At 48.6% G+C, this 19,399-nt stretch overlaps 1 protein-coding gene across 4 annotated transcripts in view; it reads right to left on the bottom strand.

The window, feature by feature from the left end:
* Positions 1 to 19,399, bottom strand: part of LOC136298107 (uncharacterized) — a 212,826-nt gene that overhangs the window by 64,507 nt on the left and 128,920 nt on the right. For all 4 annotated transcript variants that reach the window (XR_010723266.1, XM_066198575.1, XM_066198576.1 and 1 more), the window contains 3 exons: positions 10,284 to 10,474; positions 7,537 to 7,612; positions 5,646 to 5,798 (listed from right to left, as the gene is read on the bottom strand). Coding sequence is in view for 3 of the 4 variants with exons in the window: in XM_066198575.1 (XP_066054672.1) it covers positions 5,646 to 5,798; positions 7,537 to 7,612; positions 10,284 to 10,474 (420 nt within the window). In the remaining variant the exon portion in view is untranslated. The remainder of the gene's footprint in view (positions 1 to 5,645; positions 5,799 to 7,536; positions 7,613 to 10,283; positions 10,475 to 19,399) is intronic.

Below are 19,399 nucleotides of genomic sequence, written 5' to 3'. Positions count from 1 at the left end.
TCATCTTATGGATGGGGACCACAGAGTCTCTGTCAGTGCGATATTGCCGACGGTGCACTGTTGCTCGGGCGATCGGCATCTGTTGTTCTTCAACTTTCAGTAGTCCCACAGCAGAGGGGTCGTCTGAGAGTCCAGGCAAGGTACTCAGTTGTCTGATGCTTTCTGTCTCTAGAGCAGCTATGCCAAAAACTCAGCGGTATCTTTTTGGGTCTTTGAAATACCCATTTCTGAGATAGTCTATGCTTAAAATGCATGGGGCCTCTGGACCAGTCACAATGGGGTGTTTCTGCCATTCTTTCTCAGTTAGACTTACTTCAGCTTCCAGTACAGTTAGCTCCTGGGATCCTCCTGTCACCCCAGAAATGGAAATGGGTTCTGCTCCCACGTACCTTGATGGCATCAGAGTACACTGAGCACCGGTATCAACCAGAGCTGTATATCTTTGTGGGTCAGATGTTCCAGGCCATCGGATCCACACAGTCCAGTAGATCCGATTGTCCCTTTCCTCTACCTGGCTAGAGGCAGGGCCCTCCTATTCTTGGTCATGGCATACATTGCTCTTTTCTTGTAAATATGTTTCTGAGGTTCTTTCAAGAGGATCAGTCATATCATCATTCCTGTACCGTCTGGAGTTTTGTGCACGAGAGACCGGAGCAACATTGATTCTAGATGGGCTCTTTGTGGTAGGTGTTTCTCTTTTCAGTTCACGTACCCGGGCTGCTAAGGAGGAGGTGGGTTTTCCATCCCACTTCCTCATGTCTTCTCCATGCTCCCGAAGAAAAGACCAGAGGTTACCTCGGGGTGTGTATCTTTTCTCCCTGGCTGGGGAGCGCCTGCTCCTAATGGCAGAGACTCTCATTGGCTCTGGCTGGATATGGTAAATTTTTTCCTTAAGTTCTTTTTTCAGTTTCTGATGGCCTTCTTCAATCAAGTTCTGGACTTGCTCAGCCAGTCTTGTTTCCACAGATGAGACATGGGTACGAACTGGGGCAGTGACAGTGTCTTCGTAAATTCTTAGTTTATTAGCCAAGACACCTACCCTGTCCTCACCTTCCCTCCATTGCAGTGTTGCCAGGTAACGTGAGTACATCTCGGGTCCAAGTCGTGCAAATTTTAACCACATCCGTGATGTGCACTGGACACCATCTGGGTTTTTAGGAAATCTCTCATTTTCTGAAAAAATGATTTCCAACACAGCCAATTCTCTCAGGCATCGGATACCTTGCTCTATTGTGTTCCATTTTCCTTGGTGCACTTGGAGGTCTTCTTTACAAAGGTATCTATTTTTCACACTTGTTAGCAGTCGCTGCCAGAGGCTGAGAGGTTCTTGGCTTTTCTCAATCTCCTGGTCAATGACCACATCCCGGGACAACGATCCCAGTTGCCTGGCCTTACTTCCATCCAGAATGGTGTCATTGGCTGCAGCGTCCCAGATGCGGAGCAGCCAGGTCAGGATGGACTCGTTGGTCTGGCGGGTGAATTCCCTTCGCAGGTCACGCAGCTCACCCAGAGATAGAGAGCGAGTGATGATTTCTGGCTCTGTCTCTTCTGCTGATTGTGAAGGTCCTGCTGCACCCTCATCAGTCACTATGCGGACTGATTTGGTCTTTGATTTCTTCTTCTGAACGGGGGCAACTGCTACTGGTTTAGGCTGTTCCGGTTCGGTGATGGTTTGTGTGGAGATGCTGATGGCACCCTTAGTCCCTTTCTCCTCTGTGACAGTCTGCGTAGATGTGGACACTGTTGCCTCACTTTTGGCTTCTTTCTCCTCTGTGACGGTCTGTGTAGATGAGGACACTGTTGCTTTGCCTTTGGTTCCTTTCACTTCTGTGACACTCTGTGTAGACACTGATATCGTTGCTCTGCTTCTTTTTTCCTCTTCCTCTTCCTTCAGAACACGCTGTATCACACCATGTAGTGTTTTGATTCTAAGCATGGTGCGGGCCGTGCAGAGAAGACAAAGCAGGACTAACAACAACATCATGCTGTCTTTGGCATCCAGAGGGTATTCCATATTTTCAAAAACTGCTGTGTCATGCCTGAAAAGCTGGAAAAAATCATTCTTCACCCCTCCCCACAGGGGCTGGGTGAGATTGTTGAGGCCCCAGATGTAGCATCCTAGACCAGAACAAGAAAACAAAACTGGGTGTATATTCTGAATAATGTTCATTGCCTCAGAGTTTATCAAGCAATGGACATAATAGACTACTAAAGCAATTTTAGTACCATACCCTGGTCTACGCAGGAGCATTAAGACTGGCAGATAGTACCCCAGTTGTGGAAAAATATAGAGAGATAGATATAAGACACATGTAAGCATGTTGAGCATCATAGCGAACAGGTGTCATCTTCAATACAAAATTGTAATTCTGACTTTTCTCAGTGCCTTGTGCCCCACGTTGGGCGCCAAAAATGTAGTAGTTTCAAGGCAAAACAAATGAGAGGCTCCAAGTCAGAGATACAATTTAATAGGAAAAAAAAAAAGAAAAAGGAAAGAAAGTAAAATAAAATCAATGCAATAATACAAAAGACCACTGACAGAGTCAGAATACAACCTGAGCGTAGTGATGGAAGCAGTCCAGATGAGGTGGTCTTCCTGAAGCAGTGATCCTGTAGAAAAGTCTGGTAGCTCGGGTCCTCTGGGAATCCAGTGGGTAAGCGCCCCTCTGGTGTTCAGAGTCTCAGCTTATATCCAGGCTGGAATGCTTAGTTTCTCCCTCTGGGCGGAGCATCCCACAATGGGATGGTGAGTCATGTGATAAGGCCTGATGGGCCCATTAACAGGAGGTAGTCCAGGAGGGGGTTATCTGTGAGCTGTGTAGCAAAGGTGCTGATGGCCCATTAACAGAAGATAAGCCAGAGTGGAGGAGGCAGGGAGCACTGCCTCACCTGGTTTCAACAGCACCCCAGCACTGCCCCAGGTGCCATTTACAGCTGGTCTAAACCTCTCTGCAGCTGCCCCAAGTGCTGCCCACACCACTCATGGTCAATGCCCGAGTGACTGGAGAGCAGAGAAGGGCCTGCAGCAAGGAAGAGTTTGAATTAAACCGACACAGCCTTGCTAAATACTCAGACCTGCTTTGCCCTTTATTTCCACCCGAGCAATACGCAAGTCTGTCAATGAATCACAAACTAGCCAACCTTCCCCACACAGGTCTTTTGCATAGATGCCAGAGATCTCTTTTGCACAGATGACTTTCCCCTTTGGTCAGTTCTCTTTTTCCCCCTTTCTTCCTTTATTTATCTTGATATTAAGGGCATTTGGCTTAATGGAATAAGCCAATAGCACAAAGGCCATTCTGCCCTCTAACTGCAGGCACACTTCGAAAGAGGGGAAGCTTCCTGAGCAGTTCCACACACATTTAACACATCTCCTAGTTGAAGGAATACTACTTTCAACTATTAGCTGCACACTAGGACTGAACTATTGAAATTAGAAGCAGCTGAAGCATGGAAGACAATCCCCTCTGAAATTAGCCCAGAAAACTTATCCAGCCTTAAAATGTTAAATGGCATTTTCAGCTGCCTAATGCCAAAATGTCTCCTGTGCTCACAATCTACACATTGTGCATGCTCTGACAATGTCACTCTTGTTCCACCTCCACAGAGGTCAGATATTCCCACAAGCCCTTAGGATATAGGATATAGGATATATATATATATATATCTATATATATCTATATCTATATCTATATCTATATCTATATCTATATCTATATCTATATATATATATGTAAAAAAAAATATAACAGAGCCTCTGTTAGCTGTGAGATACCAAAATTGGATGCTACACTGCATCATTTAAGCAGACTTTGCAGCAAAGAGCTAAGCACAGATCTCAGATTATGGAGATCAAGACTCTACTCTGTGAGTCCCATTCTGGAAGTTTTGCTGTTTCCAAAGAGCAACGGACTGGAAGTTCAAACAGATCAAGTTTGCCATCCTCTACAGAGCTCAGTCTTAATTTACTGAACTGCTGCAAGGAGCTTTACAACTACAGCCAGTGCATATAGCCACACATTTTGGGAAGGGAAAAACTGACAGGTATTGCATCCTCCCTAGACTCTTTAAAACCCCAGAGGAAGAGTTATTTCTAAAAATTTAGGAAGCAAACCCAGACAGGGATGTTTTTTATCAGAGACAGGCTACAGATGGATGCCAAGACATGAGACAGTCCAAGAGCCATTGTCCTACTGCATTGTATTATGCCAGTCCCTCCCACACCAGCATCAAAAGACAAGCACGAGGGTGAAAGGGGCTGGAGAGGAGAAACAAGTACAACAGGAGGGCTGAAAGTGTGAAAGGAGCTCAGCTCAAAGACCCTGCGAACAAGGACACCAACCAAGGTGTGCATGGCAGGGAAACAACCCAGCAAAACAGAGCATGAACATGGAAAATACTTTCTTCGGCCTCTGAAAACACAAGGAAGACAGAGAGGAATGATCAATTGTGGTATTCCTTGGCATCAAACATGGGAAAAGCAAGAGGTCATCAGTATCACACAGAGGTAACCCAGGAACCACAAAACCTTTGACAGAAGAGAGGCTAAGCAAAGATCAATGAAAATCTTTCATGACGGTTTAAATAACACAGATGTTGAGTGTTGGATTATGAGTGACATCAGGCTAAGGAGGAAGGACAAAGTGAGGCTTGTCAGAGAGAAAGTTCCCCTCTTCCTGGTGCCCCTACCGGCAGCAGCACACAGATGAGGAGCAGAGCCCCAGACTCCCCTCACACAGCCCTATTCACAGCCTGCCACCTTCAGATTTTTTCCTCCTATCTTCCTACTAAAGCAGAGCACGAGTCAGAGGAGAGCTGATCCAGCAGGTTTCTACAGCAACCTCCCCTCTACGAAAGCACCAACACACCCCACTGTATCACCACCCAATTTCCTTCACATCCCAGACCAAACAACCCTGGCCCTTTAACAAGGGCTTAAACGTGCCCTTTAACAACCCTGGGCACACATATTGCTGCAGCACAGCTGATGGACACTGGCAGGGCTAAGGAGAGTCTGTCATACTCACCAGGCACAGGTCAGCCTGGTCATGTCAAACTCCCTTCGCATAAATCTTTTACATTAACACATGCTAGCAACACTACGCTGATCAGTTTTGCTAACTTGCACTGAAGGCAAATCAAAGCAAGAGTCCCAACCCTGGCTCCATCAGCATCTTCACTGACAAACTGAATGAGTGGTTAAGGTGGAAAACTATTCCTTCTCCACAGAAGGCTACAGGTAGTCATGACTTCATTCAGAACTGCACTAAGATGATGGGTAAGAAATGCTTTAACCCAAAATTATTAATTGCAAACAGACATTGAGCATATCTAGAACACACCCCTCTTCCAGGACGCTTTTGGCACGACAGCAGAACTACTGGTCATTCTCAGGTAAGGGGACACACTGAAGTATGGCCAGGACAGGTCATTGCAGCTTATGTGCTACAGAGCAGAGGTGGAAACAGCTCCTGCAGGTAGAAGATTCTGGTCTTGACCTGCAAGGAACTTTCACAGCCTGTTCGCACATGCCTGTCCCTCTTCCTCCACCCCTTTTTACACCAGCAGCGAATTCTCGCAGAAACATCTCTCCCCAAAGAGCTTCCCAGGCAGAACTGTGCCTGCCAAAACAAAACACAAGTCACCTTTCAGCAGCTGTGGGTATTTGGTATGAACTAGGTTGGTAAGATCTCCACCATCATCCAGAATCATGTTGAGGGGCTGCCCATCCTTGAAGTACAGGGTCTGCTCAATGCACCACAAGTATTCCTCGTCTGTCTCCCCCTTCCAGGCAAACACTGCATGGGAACAAACACAAACCATTAACCAGATCTTACTCAGCATGTAGTGAAGCAGCCAAAGGAAGATTTCATCAGCTCCCGGTAGCAGCTGACAGGCAGATGATTATCTGTGCCTGCAGGCCAGCAAAGACATTTGCACTGAAAAACAGACCTCCGAATAATCACTGTTCCAGGCCACAAACATGGCCAAAATTTTGAGACTTCATTACTCTCCTTATCCTTCTTCCATGTTAAAAAGGAGAAGATAAAGCAAAGGAGACTCACATCCACAGCACCCCAGTCATTAGAAATAGCCACTGGACAAATTGATACAGATAAATGAAAACACAACTACAGCATTTTCTAGCACAGCAGAAAAGAGGGACCAGACTTTAGCATGAGCTAAGCAGCAGAATATAAACTCTTCAGCAACTCCGAGTTTAAATTCTAGTCTCTAGCCCAGCACTAAAATCCAAGCTGAGGTGCCTTATCTGCTCTAATTAGGCTGTATTTCTATGTCAGTATAGCCTCAGCAACAGGCTGCCACCACTGGCATGTTGCATCCAGTAGGATTTGCGTCTTTCCAGACATCTGTACTGTCCTCATGCTATACGCAACCCTCAGAAGTATTCTGGCACTCAAACACGTACTGGGCACATTATTCACACACTCCAACATTTGGATAAATTGTCATGTTTTCTCTGTTTACACAGAAACTGACCTTGAGCCAATCACACAATTACCTATTCTGAAGTAATGTGTGTCAGGATCTCATATTGAAGCCAAGGGACCAGCATTCCTCCAGGGTCTCAAATTCAGTATGTGAAGTGCAATATTAACAAAAAGAGCAAGTTCCAAAAATAAGGACACAAAGGGCAAAGATCAAACACTTTTGACAAACACTCAACCAGTAAATGGCTCTTTAGTTGAGTTTTGGGTGTTGAAAGCAGTGAGGAAGTCAACCCAATGTCTAAAAATCCCACATGGCCCTTGGACAACCCTCTCCAGAGGCAATGCCTGAAGGTGGTGGTGCCGAAGTAGCTGATGAAGGAATCGCTCTGTTGCACTAGAATGTGCCACAGCTAGGGAAAGACTTGTGGCAATATATCATTATAACGAGACACCCCTCCCCAAGCAGACTGCCAGAACCCAAATTTAGCCTCTGCCAACAGCTGGTTTCAGGTAATGCAGTTTCCAGCACTGAGGATTGCATTTCCTTCGGCTGACTTACACAGCGGACAGCTTCAAGTATTTACACTGATCCATGAGGAATTGCTCAGGAACCTGACAGTAAGAAGACAGCAGCATCCTGATCCAGCACTCAAGGGATGTTAAGCAGGAACACAGCTGGGCTAATTCTAGCCTAAAAATATACTGGGTATTGACCTCCACTGTGACAGGGCACATGACAGCTCCCTTACCTTCCCCAAACCGTATTTAGCACAGAGCTTGCTGGAAAGCCCCAAACACCGCCAGCTACAAACACCTACACACCGCTCCATTTCATCACCCAGCCCATTCCATCATCTTAATGAGCTCTTACACAGAGCCCAACAGCAGCCTTCGCTGAGAGACCTGTGCACAGGCTGATGCAACAAACCTTGAATCAAACGTCCTGGTTTGCAATAACCACTGCTTCTGATGGGCTGTTTCTATCCTCAAGCTTGTTCAGAAGAGCTTGATGTGTACACAGTTTGATTTAGCAAGAACAGGAAGTACAGCCCAACTCAGCCAAACCAGAACATGGAAAACTTACCAGGGATACCAGCTTTGGCAATAGCAGCTGCAGCATGGTCCTGAGTGGAGAAAATGTTGCAGCTTGACCATTGTACCTGGAAAACAACCAAGTTTTGTTTGCTGAACAAAGTTCTGAGATATCAGGGACTCTCTATCGAACACAGGAGTTTAAAAGAGAGCAAGAGCAGAAAGAAATTAGTCCAGATTCCTGCCTTTTTCAGCAGCTCAGCAAAGATAAGGTGAGAACTGGGTGCCTGACTAAGTCAGGGAAAATAATGTCACATGGAGAGAATGTGAATGAGCTTTAGCTGTGCCATATATTCAGCCATCTCCTTGCTCACAAGCACTTCTCCCAGACAGCCAGAGCATACTCCAGATCTTCAGAGGTGCCCAGCAGGGTGGGTTTGGGAAGTTTTGGTCAATAAAGGTCAGATTTTCAGAACAGCCCTATAGCACGTGTCCACTGAAGGTATGGACATGCAGTAACACACCTGCTGGCACTCACAAGAGTCAGAAATGCAGCTGAAACATTACACTCAATCCAGCCATTCTCTAAGATTATGCTCACCCACCTCCCACTCTGTGCTCCAGTCATGGAAGCTTTTCCAGCTGAGCTAAGTGTTTTCCTCAGATTTCATAACTAGGCTCAGGCACCTAGAAAAGCAACAGCATGTTGCTGAGTTGCACTGGAAAGGATCTGCACACCTACTGCAGCTCACAGCACCGCATCCCAGAGCCACACACCCGCTGCTGCCCATAGGGCTGACTGGCAGCTATTTGCATGTTCACCAGTTACAGAGCTTGAGTAGAGAGGGCAATAAGGCAAAAACATCCAGCCCGTTTTCAGATACTCATCCCACGTGATCAAAAAGTGACAGTTCAAAGTAAAGGGTGCAGTAGGAACCAACCTACGCTACCAACACTGGTCATGAAAACACACCTGGAAGGGACACAGGAAAACAGAATCCATTACCTAAAGCCGCACCTCCTCACTTGGGTTTTTGCAAGCTCATCCCATACCAGCAGAGATGACATCAGGAGGTGTCATGACATTCAAAAGATACAGAATACCTATATATTGTTTACACTTCAGACTTGATACAGACTTGTGGTAGTGACAAAAAGCCTAGAATAACTGGCACACCTGATAGGCTCAGACCCTAGTATTTACATCACTGCTTATGGAAAGGATCATTTTTTGTTACATATTCAGAACTTACACTCTGAAGCAGAGTATTTATTCTGTTCTGTTAACCCAGCCATAAAATGGACACCCAAGTTACTATGCTGCAGTGAGCTACATCCTCATTACATGGGGTATGATTTTATCAGTTTCATTCCTCCCTCCCTGGCACCAAAGTTCTGACAGAACAGATGAACGAGGGCTGAATCCAAACTCAAATCAAAGCCTAAACTAATCCACAGGCATCAGGACAAGGAGTTAACACAACAGCACACACCTTTAAAGGTACAACCACATCTTTGAGAAACCAAGTCTCTGCAGGTACCTCCCTGAATGACTTGGATGAATCCCACAGAACACTGATCTGGGGTTATGCTCAGCTTTAAGCAGCTTGGCAATGTCTAACTAAGCACACAGCTGCCTCCTAGGCCAGCCACACTGGGATACAGCAACCAACAGGAGCCACAAGGAGCCTCCCAAACTTCAACGGCTACTGCTTCCTTTTAAATCCTACAGAGGGACAGGAGTTCCCCATAGACTGGCGGGAACAAAGCCAGGACTGTACCTCCACACTGAAGCTCTCCTTCAGAACTGCACCATTTGCAGCCACAGGACAGATCTGAACAGGCTGGGGAACATCTGCACAGCAGCATGTGCCTTGCCCAGGCTGACCTGGCAGTGTCCATTCCTAGTTCCCTCTCTTTTTGAGGAGGCACCTTCACTGCTACAGAGAAACTCCTCCTTCTCCCAGCACCTTTCAATCAGCATGACACTGCTCAATTCTCAGCTGCTCCCAGAGAGGGATCCCGCACAGGGCACCTCTGGGCAGCCAAACTGCAGGAAGAAAGAACTTCAGATCATATACACACTTAACAATCGATCAAAATTCCCGTCAGCTCCCTGCTCAGCGCACAAGCAATGCAGATTGTGCTCAGATACCTGGTTCTCCTCACGCCCTGTACAGCAAACACTCGGCTGTGATGTCTGGACTTCATTCAGCAAGTCAGGCATGGGACATAAGGGAGTAAATGGCTTCTGAGTATCTCAGACTTTAATATGGATGAGAGTAACTGGCCCACAGTCACACAAAATTCAGTGGAGATCCCAGCCCTTGGTCCCTGAGCCACACTGCATCCCTGTTGTTTTCCTGCACAGCTCAAGGGCCAGCACGAGCTCTCAGAAAACTTCATTAGATTTTGCTGACTTTACCAGGGCAGACTGGGGCTCTTAATACAGGCTAATCTGTGCTGGAGGCAGTCCCTAGAGCTGCAGCATGAGCAGCCACAGCACTGCAAGCCTGAGAACAGCATGGCTGCGTGGGCACTGCACACAGGGGACAACAGGCACTCAAAGCTGCAGCTTGTCCACAGAGAACACACACACCCCACACTCCAGGGGTGCTGAGGGCAGGCAACAAACTTCTTGCTCAAGGAGAGAAGATAAAATATATCCATTTGCAGACTGCAGCCTCATTTAAAAAGTACAGACATTTGCCAGGATTCTGTAAGGTGTTACGTAAGCAGGAGCACTGACCTGGCAGAGCATTACCCAAGAGCTGAAGGAGAAACTCAGAGCCTCATTACCTCAGCCCCCAGCACGATGAGGGTCTCTATGAGAACTGCTGTCTGCACGGTCATGTGGAGGCAGCCAGCGATGCGGGCGCCTTTCAGGGGCTTGGATGCAGAGTACATCTCCCTCATCTTCATCAGCCCTGGCATCTCATTCTCCGCAATCTCAATGGCCTTGCGACCCCAGTCTGCAAGGCTGATGTCAGCTGCAAGAGAAGCAGGACAGGTGTCAGAGTTTGAATAGCTGAGACCCTGGTATCTGTTCACACACTTGTGGGTAGGCACTGGCTGCAACAGCTGAACTCAACACCCAGCAACAGCTGGGAGACAGAGCTGCAGGAGAACCAGACCCTATTCCAGTTATTCCCGGGTTCTTTGCTATGGTACACAGGCTTTTACACAAGTTTAGACCAAACTTAACAGCCCCTCTAAAAATAAGCATGCTACTGCAAGCTAGTATAAAGCAACTGCGATCTAGCGCACGGACATCTTGAGGCCCATGAATTCAGTAAGCCACGGTCTTAAGCATTTCTTACAGACACTCTCCAAGAGTCCAAAGCTAAAGGGACCGACTTCCACTGTATTGACCTGCGTGTGGGGAGGGGTTGGCTGTAGGGCACTGGCTTCCCACACAGAGAATGCTCCCTAAGAGTGCACCAGGAGCTGAGCCCAGCTTAGCTCCCCCTCCTCACAGCGAAGCTGCAGGTCCTTCCCCCTTAGATCCACAAAAATTATTATAAGTGACCATAAATACCTTAGTTTCCAGTCAACTTCTACTTTTGTAAAAAGGATCTAGAGCAGAAAAGTTCAGTAAAAAATGAGCAAGGGAGACCTCTGACAGGCTCGCTGCATTCACCATGGATGTCCGACCCCAGCCTTAAAAACACCAGGGTCAAGCAGGTAATGCCCGGCTGCAGCAACTCTTCAGCACCAGCCAACACACAGTGTCCTCCTTACCCGGTTTGAGACCGAGAGATTTCGCAAGTTCACCATTCTATTTAGACCGTAGCCAGATGCTTTTTTGTCACCTACCTCGTGAACACAGCCTGTGTAGAGCACTGGGGAACACCAGGACTCTGAGTCAGACTGCAGGGTTTAATACAGACAGGCTAATTGCATTTTGCTACAGAATGAAGCCTGAGGCCACTGAAGCTATTGCACGTGCTAGAGCTGACTGGAGGACAGCCTGTACATCACCGGGACTGAAAACTGCCTGAAAACACGCAAGGAAAGGACCGCGAAAACAAATACATCAAGAGGAGGAGGTTTGATATTACCCCTGTTAAAGGCTTGGTAGCTTTACCAGGGCTGCTTTAAAAATAACCTGCAGCATTTTAGGTTCAGAGCCTCCAGGGTAAATTATTTATGAATCTGAGCCTTACAGACCAGTGTTCTTTTCTTGGAATGAAGCCTCCAGGTAACATCCAACCCTTTATAAAGACTGGGGCTCTGTGAAGTTTCAGGTCTACAAAAATACCCGCCAAAACCTCCACGGCAAGTGAGTCAAAGGTCTCAGGATGGGGAACGCTTCCACCTTCGGAACTAAGCCTGTTCCCGCCAAAGGCTCTGAGCGGCGGGGGAGGGACGGGCCAGCCGGGCCAGGAGAGCGACACAAGCGCGAGTGGGAAGCCGGCGGTGCAGCGCCCCCGGGCCCCCTTCCCCCGCGGCAGCTCCCCCAGGGCACAGGGGGCTCAGGCCCGGCTCCGCCGCGGGCAGGACCCGCCGTCCTCCCCCCCGCGGCCGCATCCAGCGCGGCGCCACGGCCGCAGAGGCCGCGCTCCCCGCACCGCGCTTGCCCCGGCCCGGGGGAGGTGCCGAGCCCCGCGGGACCGGCCCAGAGCTCGCACTCACCCACTTTGTAGGGCAGCCGGTCCGACATGCTGGAGCTGCGGAGCGAGCGGGCAGGAGGAGGCGGCGGCAGCGCCGGCCACGCTTTAAGCAGAGGCGGTGCCGCCTGCGTGAGGCGGAGTCGGGCTGCGCCTGGGCGCCGGGCCCGGCCGGCGCCTCCTCCGGGCCGGGCCGGCCGCGGGCCCGCCTGCTCTGCGGGCAGCCAGGGCACGGAGTGCGCGGGGCCGCGCTGTCCCCAGAACCCGCCTCGTGCCCAGACCCTGCCTCATGCCCAGAACTTGCCCCATTCCCAGAAACTGCCCTGTCCCCAGAACCTGCCTCCCGGTGCGGCCTCTGCCGCAGCTTCGGCCCCGTGCCCGAGCACGTTCTGGCGGCCGTTGCACCTGCCGCTGCCGGTGCCAGCGCGGGAGTTGGTGTGTAAGTATCGGTAGAGATGGCTCAGAGCATGGACCAGGCTCTGCTCCGTGGGGCCCAGCAGTGGGATAAGAGGCAACGGGCAGAAACTGAAGGAAGTTCCACCTGAACACGAGGAAGAACTTCTTCGTTTGGCAAGTGACCACCCACTGGAACAGATTGCCCAGAGAGGCTGTGGAGTCTCCTCCGCTGGAGATATTCCAGATCCGTGCTGTGGCATGACTGTTTCACTCAGGATGTGGGACCAGAAGCCCCACTGTGGTCCCTTTCAGCCTCACCCATTCTGGGATTCTGTAACCTAGAGCCGCGTGAAGCCACAGCAGGTGCCAGGGCAGTGCCAGGAACAGCCCTGATCCGCGATGTCAGGCCTGGCCACGACGGCGTTGAGCAGGCAGCACTCCCTGTCTCACTTTCCCGAGAGGATCCCACGAGATGTTCAGTGTGAAGTGTTACCCTGGGGCACACAGACTCCTCACTGCAGCGCGCCCAAGGCAGTGGGCAGAATACAACTGGTGAGATGCCAGGCAGAGCTGAGGCCGAGGTATGAGCAGCTCTATCAGCCTGGACCTTGGACTTGGCTGCAGGCAGTTCCCCTCCCCAGCCTGCAGCCCTCTCCCAGGTGCTGGGCAGGACTGCCGGCCCCCAGGCACAGCCAATGCCCACTGGGCACACAGGAGGCACAGCCCTGCTTCGGCCTTGCCTGTGGGTCACGCACATATTTGCTTCTGTTCTAACACCTGAAACACATTTATCATAAGCCTCAGTCATGAACTGGGGTGAACTTTCCAGCCACACAGTTATTATACACATCTCCTTTAACTCGTGAAATACATAAGAGTGAGGATTTCCTCCTAATTACACAGAAATGCTCATTGAGTTCTTTTGAAAAGTTTGAAATAGTTCTCAGTGCGGAGTTTATCCTGAGACCCCAGTTCCCAGTCCACCATGTAAATGAGGGTAAATATTTTTTAGGTGAGCAGCAACTGACCTTCAGTGACCATCCGACAGTGAACAGACCACAGAAAGGCAGAAATCCCAATAGAACACCTGCACAAACAATCAGTACACGTGGAAATGGCAGGATTCCTGTATAATACTCAGAGTGCTACAGGTGCACTGGCACACCTGATACCGTACAAGGAGTTCTGTAAATCAAAAGGTGCCCAGTGCAGGCTTTGCTCTTTTCATTTTACCCCTCAGCACCAGAGCACGTTTAGTTCCTCCCCAGTGATAACACAAAATTCCCCGCTGGTGCTCACGAAGCTGCAGCTCCTCCCAGGCTCATCCCTGCCCCGGCTTTGGGATCCTGAGCATGGGAAGGAGCTGGAGCTGTTGGAGGGAGTGAAGAGGAGGCTCCGGAGATGCTGTGGGGGCTGGAGCACCTCTGCTTTGAGAAAAGGCTGAGAGAGCTGGGGTTGTTCCGCTGGGAGGAGAGAAGGCCTCAGGAAGGCCTCACTGTGGCCGAGCGGGACTTGGAGGGGCCCTGGGGAAGGATGGGGACAGAGTGTTCAGCAGGGCCTGTGGCCAGCGACGAAGGGGGCATGGCTGCAAACTGGAGGAGCTCAATTTAGCTTTGATCTGAGGAGGATGTTTTTCTCCCATTAGGGTGATGAGGCCCTGGCACAGGCTGTGCAGAGTGGCTGTGATACCCCATCCGTGGGAGCATTCAAGGCCATGCTGGACAGGGCCCTAAGCAACCTGGACTGGTGGGAGGTGGATGAGGTTGGAATGAGATGATCTTTAGGGACCCACCCAAGCCAAACTACTCAGGGATTCAATCATTTTATGACAAAAAACAGCCAACCTGGAGGGGCCCTGGAACTCCTGTCATATCACAGCTCCCAGATTCATCATGTCACAGCCAGTGTTCCAGGTGGAACTTCCAGCCCCTGCTATCAAGCACAACACAGTAAATGTGCTGTAGCCAGCAGAGCCTTCAGTCTGCTTGGAGACCACCTTTCACCCTGATCACACCAGACTGTCCTCAGTTGCTCTCAGCTATTGCTGTCAGTCCTGAGCTCATCCTGCTGCCTGGATCTCAGCACCAATCCCAGCAGGATGTGCACTCCTGTCCCAGTGAAGGTACAGTGCCATTCCAGGGAGGGAGCACCCCCCGACTGCCTGGGCAGGCTGGAGCCCTGTGGGGGTTGGTGTGGGACAGGGACCGCACTGTGAGGTTGTGCTGCCTCACTCAGGCAGCCAGAGACACTGAGGAGGAGATGGAAGTGGATATGGTTAGGGAAGAGAGCATGGAAGTAGATGTAGAAGAGACTAGAGGAGTTGGAGGTCAGTGAGGTGGAAGAGCTGGAGGAGATGATGGAAAGCGATGTGAAGGAAGAGATGGAGGACATGGAGGTGAATGAGGACAATGAGGTGGAAGACATGATCCTGGGATGAAGACTGATCCCACCAGAAGGACAGGCAGGTGCTGGCCATGCCCTGCCCACAGGCAGAGTGGGTTCCCTGCGGCCAGGCTGGGGCTGGGCTGGTTGGCCCCGCTCAGGGACACGGTGCCCCGGGGGGGCCCTGGATTGTGGCGGCACAAGCACCACCCCCGGCCTGCCCTGTGCTTGCTTTGGGCCACACAAGCCCCGTCCCAGCACCTGGGGCCCGGCTCCCAGCCCCAGCTGGGCTCAGTTCTGGTGGCAGAGTGCTGCTGTGCCAGCGTGTGCCAGCCTGGGGGCACAGGGAACAGCGCTCAGGGCCGGACTGGAGTGATCATGCCCCAAAAATTAACTTCACAAGGAAAAATCATAACACACACCCTCCCTGACTTAGAGACTCTACTAAGTCAGAAGGCCGCACAGTAGCTAACTGATTCTCGGATACTGAAATATGAAGTAATACTAACCACAGCTAGAGATGTGGAATTAACTACTTCAAAGATTCTGAATCCAGCCCAATTCCTATCGGGAGAACCAGTGTCCGACCTCGAACATAACTGCTTGGAAGTTATAGACTTACAGACAAAAATGAGGGAGGATCTGGAGGATACCCCCCTTCCAGAGGGCGGGATACTCTTCACTGATGGGTCTTCCAGAGTGGAAAAGCGAAAAAGACTATCAGGGTACACAGTAGTTGAAAGTATCAGAAGTGGGGATGAGCTAAAGGTCCTTGAAAAGGGAAAGTTGCCAACAAACTGGTCAGCACAGTGTTGTGAAATATATGCCCTGAAAGGAGGACTTGATTTATTAGAAAAAGATCAAGGAACCATATATGTAGACTCTAGATATTCTTTTGGGATTGTGCAAACATTTGGAAAAAATCTGGGAAAAGAGAGGGTATCTGAATTCAAAAGGGAAAAATTAGGTCCATAAAGAATTAATCAAATTAGTGCTAGAATCCCTGATGAAACCAAAATAATAGCTGTGGTGTACATAAAGGGGCATCAAAGAGGGAATTCCTTAGAAATAAGAGGCAACCAAGCTGCAGACCAAGCGGCAAAACTGGTGGCTAAAAGCCCTGGGAATCCAGTAAAAGACCCCACTCTCAGCAGCACTACCGATGATGGGGCAGGGAAACCAACTTATGATCAAGTAGAGCTAAAACCCATAAAAGATCTGGAATTACAACAAGGGCAACAAGGGGAATGGTTAGCCCCAGGTGGGGGGAAGTTTTTAAACAAAGCGTTGGCACAAAATGTATTTGAAGAGATACATTCATTAACCCACTGGGGTACCCAGGGCCGCTGTGACCATTTTCTATGAGGACATTTATGTGTAGGAGTGTACCACTTGGTGAAAGCAATCACAGAAGGGTGCTCCCTTTGTCAGAAAATCAATCAAAAAGTAATGAGAAAAGTCAAGTTAGGAGGGAGGCCAATAGCCCTTAGGCCTTTCTAGAATGTGCATTTTACTGAGATGCCAGCAGTACAAGGATACAAACATCTCTTGGTTATTGCAGATCATTTGACCCACTGGGTTGAGGCCTTCCCCACAAAAAGGGAGACAGGTCAAGTTGTAATAAAGATATTATTGGAGAACATTCTTCCCAGATATGGTCTAGTAAACAACATAGATTCAGACAGAGGTCCCCATTTCACAGCACAAGTGCTACAAGAGACCACCAAAGCACTGGGGATTAAGTGGAGGCTTCATACCCCTTGGCACCCCCAAAGTTCAGGGAGAGTTGAGAGGATGAATAAGACCCTCAAAAACATACTAACCAAATTAATCACAGAGACAGGTATAAATTGGCTCAAATTCCTGCCTCTGGCGCTCCTGCGGATCCGAGTATGTCCCAGGTCCGATGTTGGAGTATCACCATATGAAATGATGTTTGGACTCCCCTTCTTGTTAACCCCCTACAGCTCCGGAGATTACCTAGAGAGGGAGGCAGAAGCCCAAAAGTACATAAAAACAATCAGTAATACTTTGGCAGACCTGAGAAAAAGAGGGCAACTTCCTCAAGCCTCTTCCCTGGCCACTGACCTACACCAGATCAAACCTGGAGATTGGGTGCTAATAAAATCATGGTTCAATACCCCACTAACCCCTAAATTTGAGGGTCCTTTCCAGGTCCTGCTGACCACGCATACCGCCGTGAGAACAGAGGAGAAGTGCAGGACTCACTTCATTCGAGTCAAAGGACCCCTCCCACCTCCAAATAATACCCCACCACTTCAGCTACAAATCTACCTGAGTGGACTGTATCCAAAAGCCCAAAGCCACTCAAATTTACTTTGAAAAAGAAAGCTGGGACTGGTTAACAGGACTAAAGACTGATAAAAAAACTTTTACAAAGAACAAGTTGCTTGTTTGTTGTGAAAAGTTTTACTATGGTCTGTGTTTTAAGATTTATTGTGACTTTAAAGTGTTACTGTTAAGAGTTAGAAGAGTTAAATTACTAAATGTTAGACGAGTATGATGGCTAAAAATCAGAGTTATCACCATTCTCACACAGAGCATTACTTAACAGGGTCCAAATTTGAAAAAGTAGGAGTGGTTGTAGGTGGACCAGGCATGACATCGCAGGTGCCCCGCAAAAGTTTCCAATTCCAAGAGGCAAGGCTGAGCGAGACCAAGAAGGTTCGTATCAGACCCTTGGAAAGGCTGATAATGGCTGTGTCAATAATTCAGCTGTCAGAAAGAGCGTGTACCAAATGCTATCAGCCCATATACGATGGGGAAAACCTGCAGTCACTGATAAGGGTCCACACCCACGTCGACCCTGCCTGTTTAGATATAACCACACTTTCCACCTGCCAAGAAGACGGAAAGAAGTATTGGATTGCTAAAAATGCTGCCAAATTTAGACAGCGCCTGATTGGGGAATGCCCTGTCAGAGAATGGGTTTGTTTTGAAGAGTTAAATAATCTAGACAGAGTTGCAGACCTCATAAAAGAAAAACCTGTGATCAGGAGGAAAGGTGAAATAAGTGAACCCCTAGAAAAGAATTTGTTTGTCGATCTGATGGAAAAGATTAGCCATGAATTAAACCTGACAAATTGTTGGATATGCGGGAGCACTCAAATGGCTGATGTATGGCCTTGGGAAGGAATTAGCTTGGCACCAGTTGACATTCTCAGGTGGAAACAGATGAGACAGGAACCTTCTGAAGTAGGAGAAAGACCAAAGAAGCAATGGGACTTGAAATCTGTTGTAATAGGAGAAGAATGTATAAGGAGAACAGGCAGCAGATATCAGACTTTTGTAGGATGAATGCCTTGCAAAAGGTATCTGCTAATAAAAGAGTCAACCAAAGAGTGGGTTCCTGGAAAGCCAGAGACATTTTGGTCAATTAGGAGAAGATCTTGGTGTATTTATCATGAGAGCTATCAACTACACGAATGTACAGAAAGAGGTATTGGCATCAACCCCTTCTGGGGGATCAAAGAAATCTCTAGGTATTGGGAACACCCATTTGACACACTGAACACTTCTTGGAAAGCACCAAAACATCTGTTTTGGGTTTGTGGTGATAAAGCCTATACACACCTGCCTGGAGACTGCTTTGGTAGCTGCATTATAGGTATTATAAAGCCAGCCTTTTTCTTGCTCCCACGTAAATCAGGGAGCTACCTAGGCATCCCCCTTTACGACACCTTAGGGAAAAGATACCGCAAGAAAAGGACCATAATCAATATGGGAAGTGAACAAAATTGGAAAGGGACGGTGTGGAATCCGGAGAAGATTGTAAAAACCTACGGACCAGCAACATGGGCACAGGACGGGTCCTCCTGGGACTACCGAACGCCAATTTTTATGCTAAATCGTATAATTCGGCTTCAGGCAGTATTGGAAATCATTTCAAATAAAACAGCATTGGCACTGGATCACATTAGCAACCAATTGGCACAAGCTAGGGCAGTAATGTACCGAATTAGATTAGCTGGGGATTATTTGTTAGCAAATGCAGGTGGCATCTGCGGAAAATTTAGCTCCTCAGAATGCTGCCTAGAAATTGATGACAAAAGCAAAGTAATTTGGCACATTTCAAAAGAAATCAGGAAAACAGCATATGTCGGTAACCAAGAATGGAAAGCTCTTGTGTCCATGGACTGGTGGGACAGTTTTTGGTCCTTCAAAGGGGCATGGTGGAAAAAGGTAATTTTTTATCATAGGCAGTGCACTGGCCAGTCTCCTCCTCCTCCCTTGCATCCTTCCTTGTCTCATTCACAAGATGACAGCAACCGTCCAAGCCAGTCTTCGGAATTCTAATAAACCCACACATATAATGAAATTAGAAACTCAAGAAGAAACTGACCTGAATACAGCAGAACAAATGTATAGCCAATTCCAAAACCAAAAAGAAAATATGCTCCCATAAACCAATCAACAGAGGTTGATGCGGGCAAGGGCCCGATCAAATAATGAGAGGGGGGAATTGTGAGAAATGAGGTTTGAACAACTCCTAGATGTTAAAGTAGT

Source organism: Chamaea fasciata, unplaced genomic scaffold (genome assembly GCF_029207755.1).
Source record: "Chamaea fasciata isolate MVZ Bird 193981 ecotype frontalis unplaced genomic scaffold, bChaFas1.0.hap1 SCAF_17, whole genome shotgun sequence".
Classification (NCBI taxonomy): domain Eukaryota; kingdom Metazoa; phylum Chordata; class Aves; order Passeriformes; family Sylviidae; genus Chamaea; species Chamaea fasciata.
Note: the sequence above shows the minus strand (reverse complement) of the source record. Positions and strands in the feature narration are given on the sequence as shown.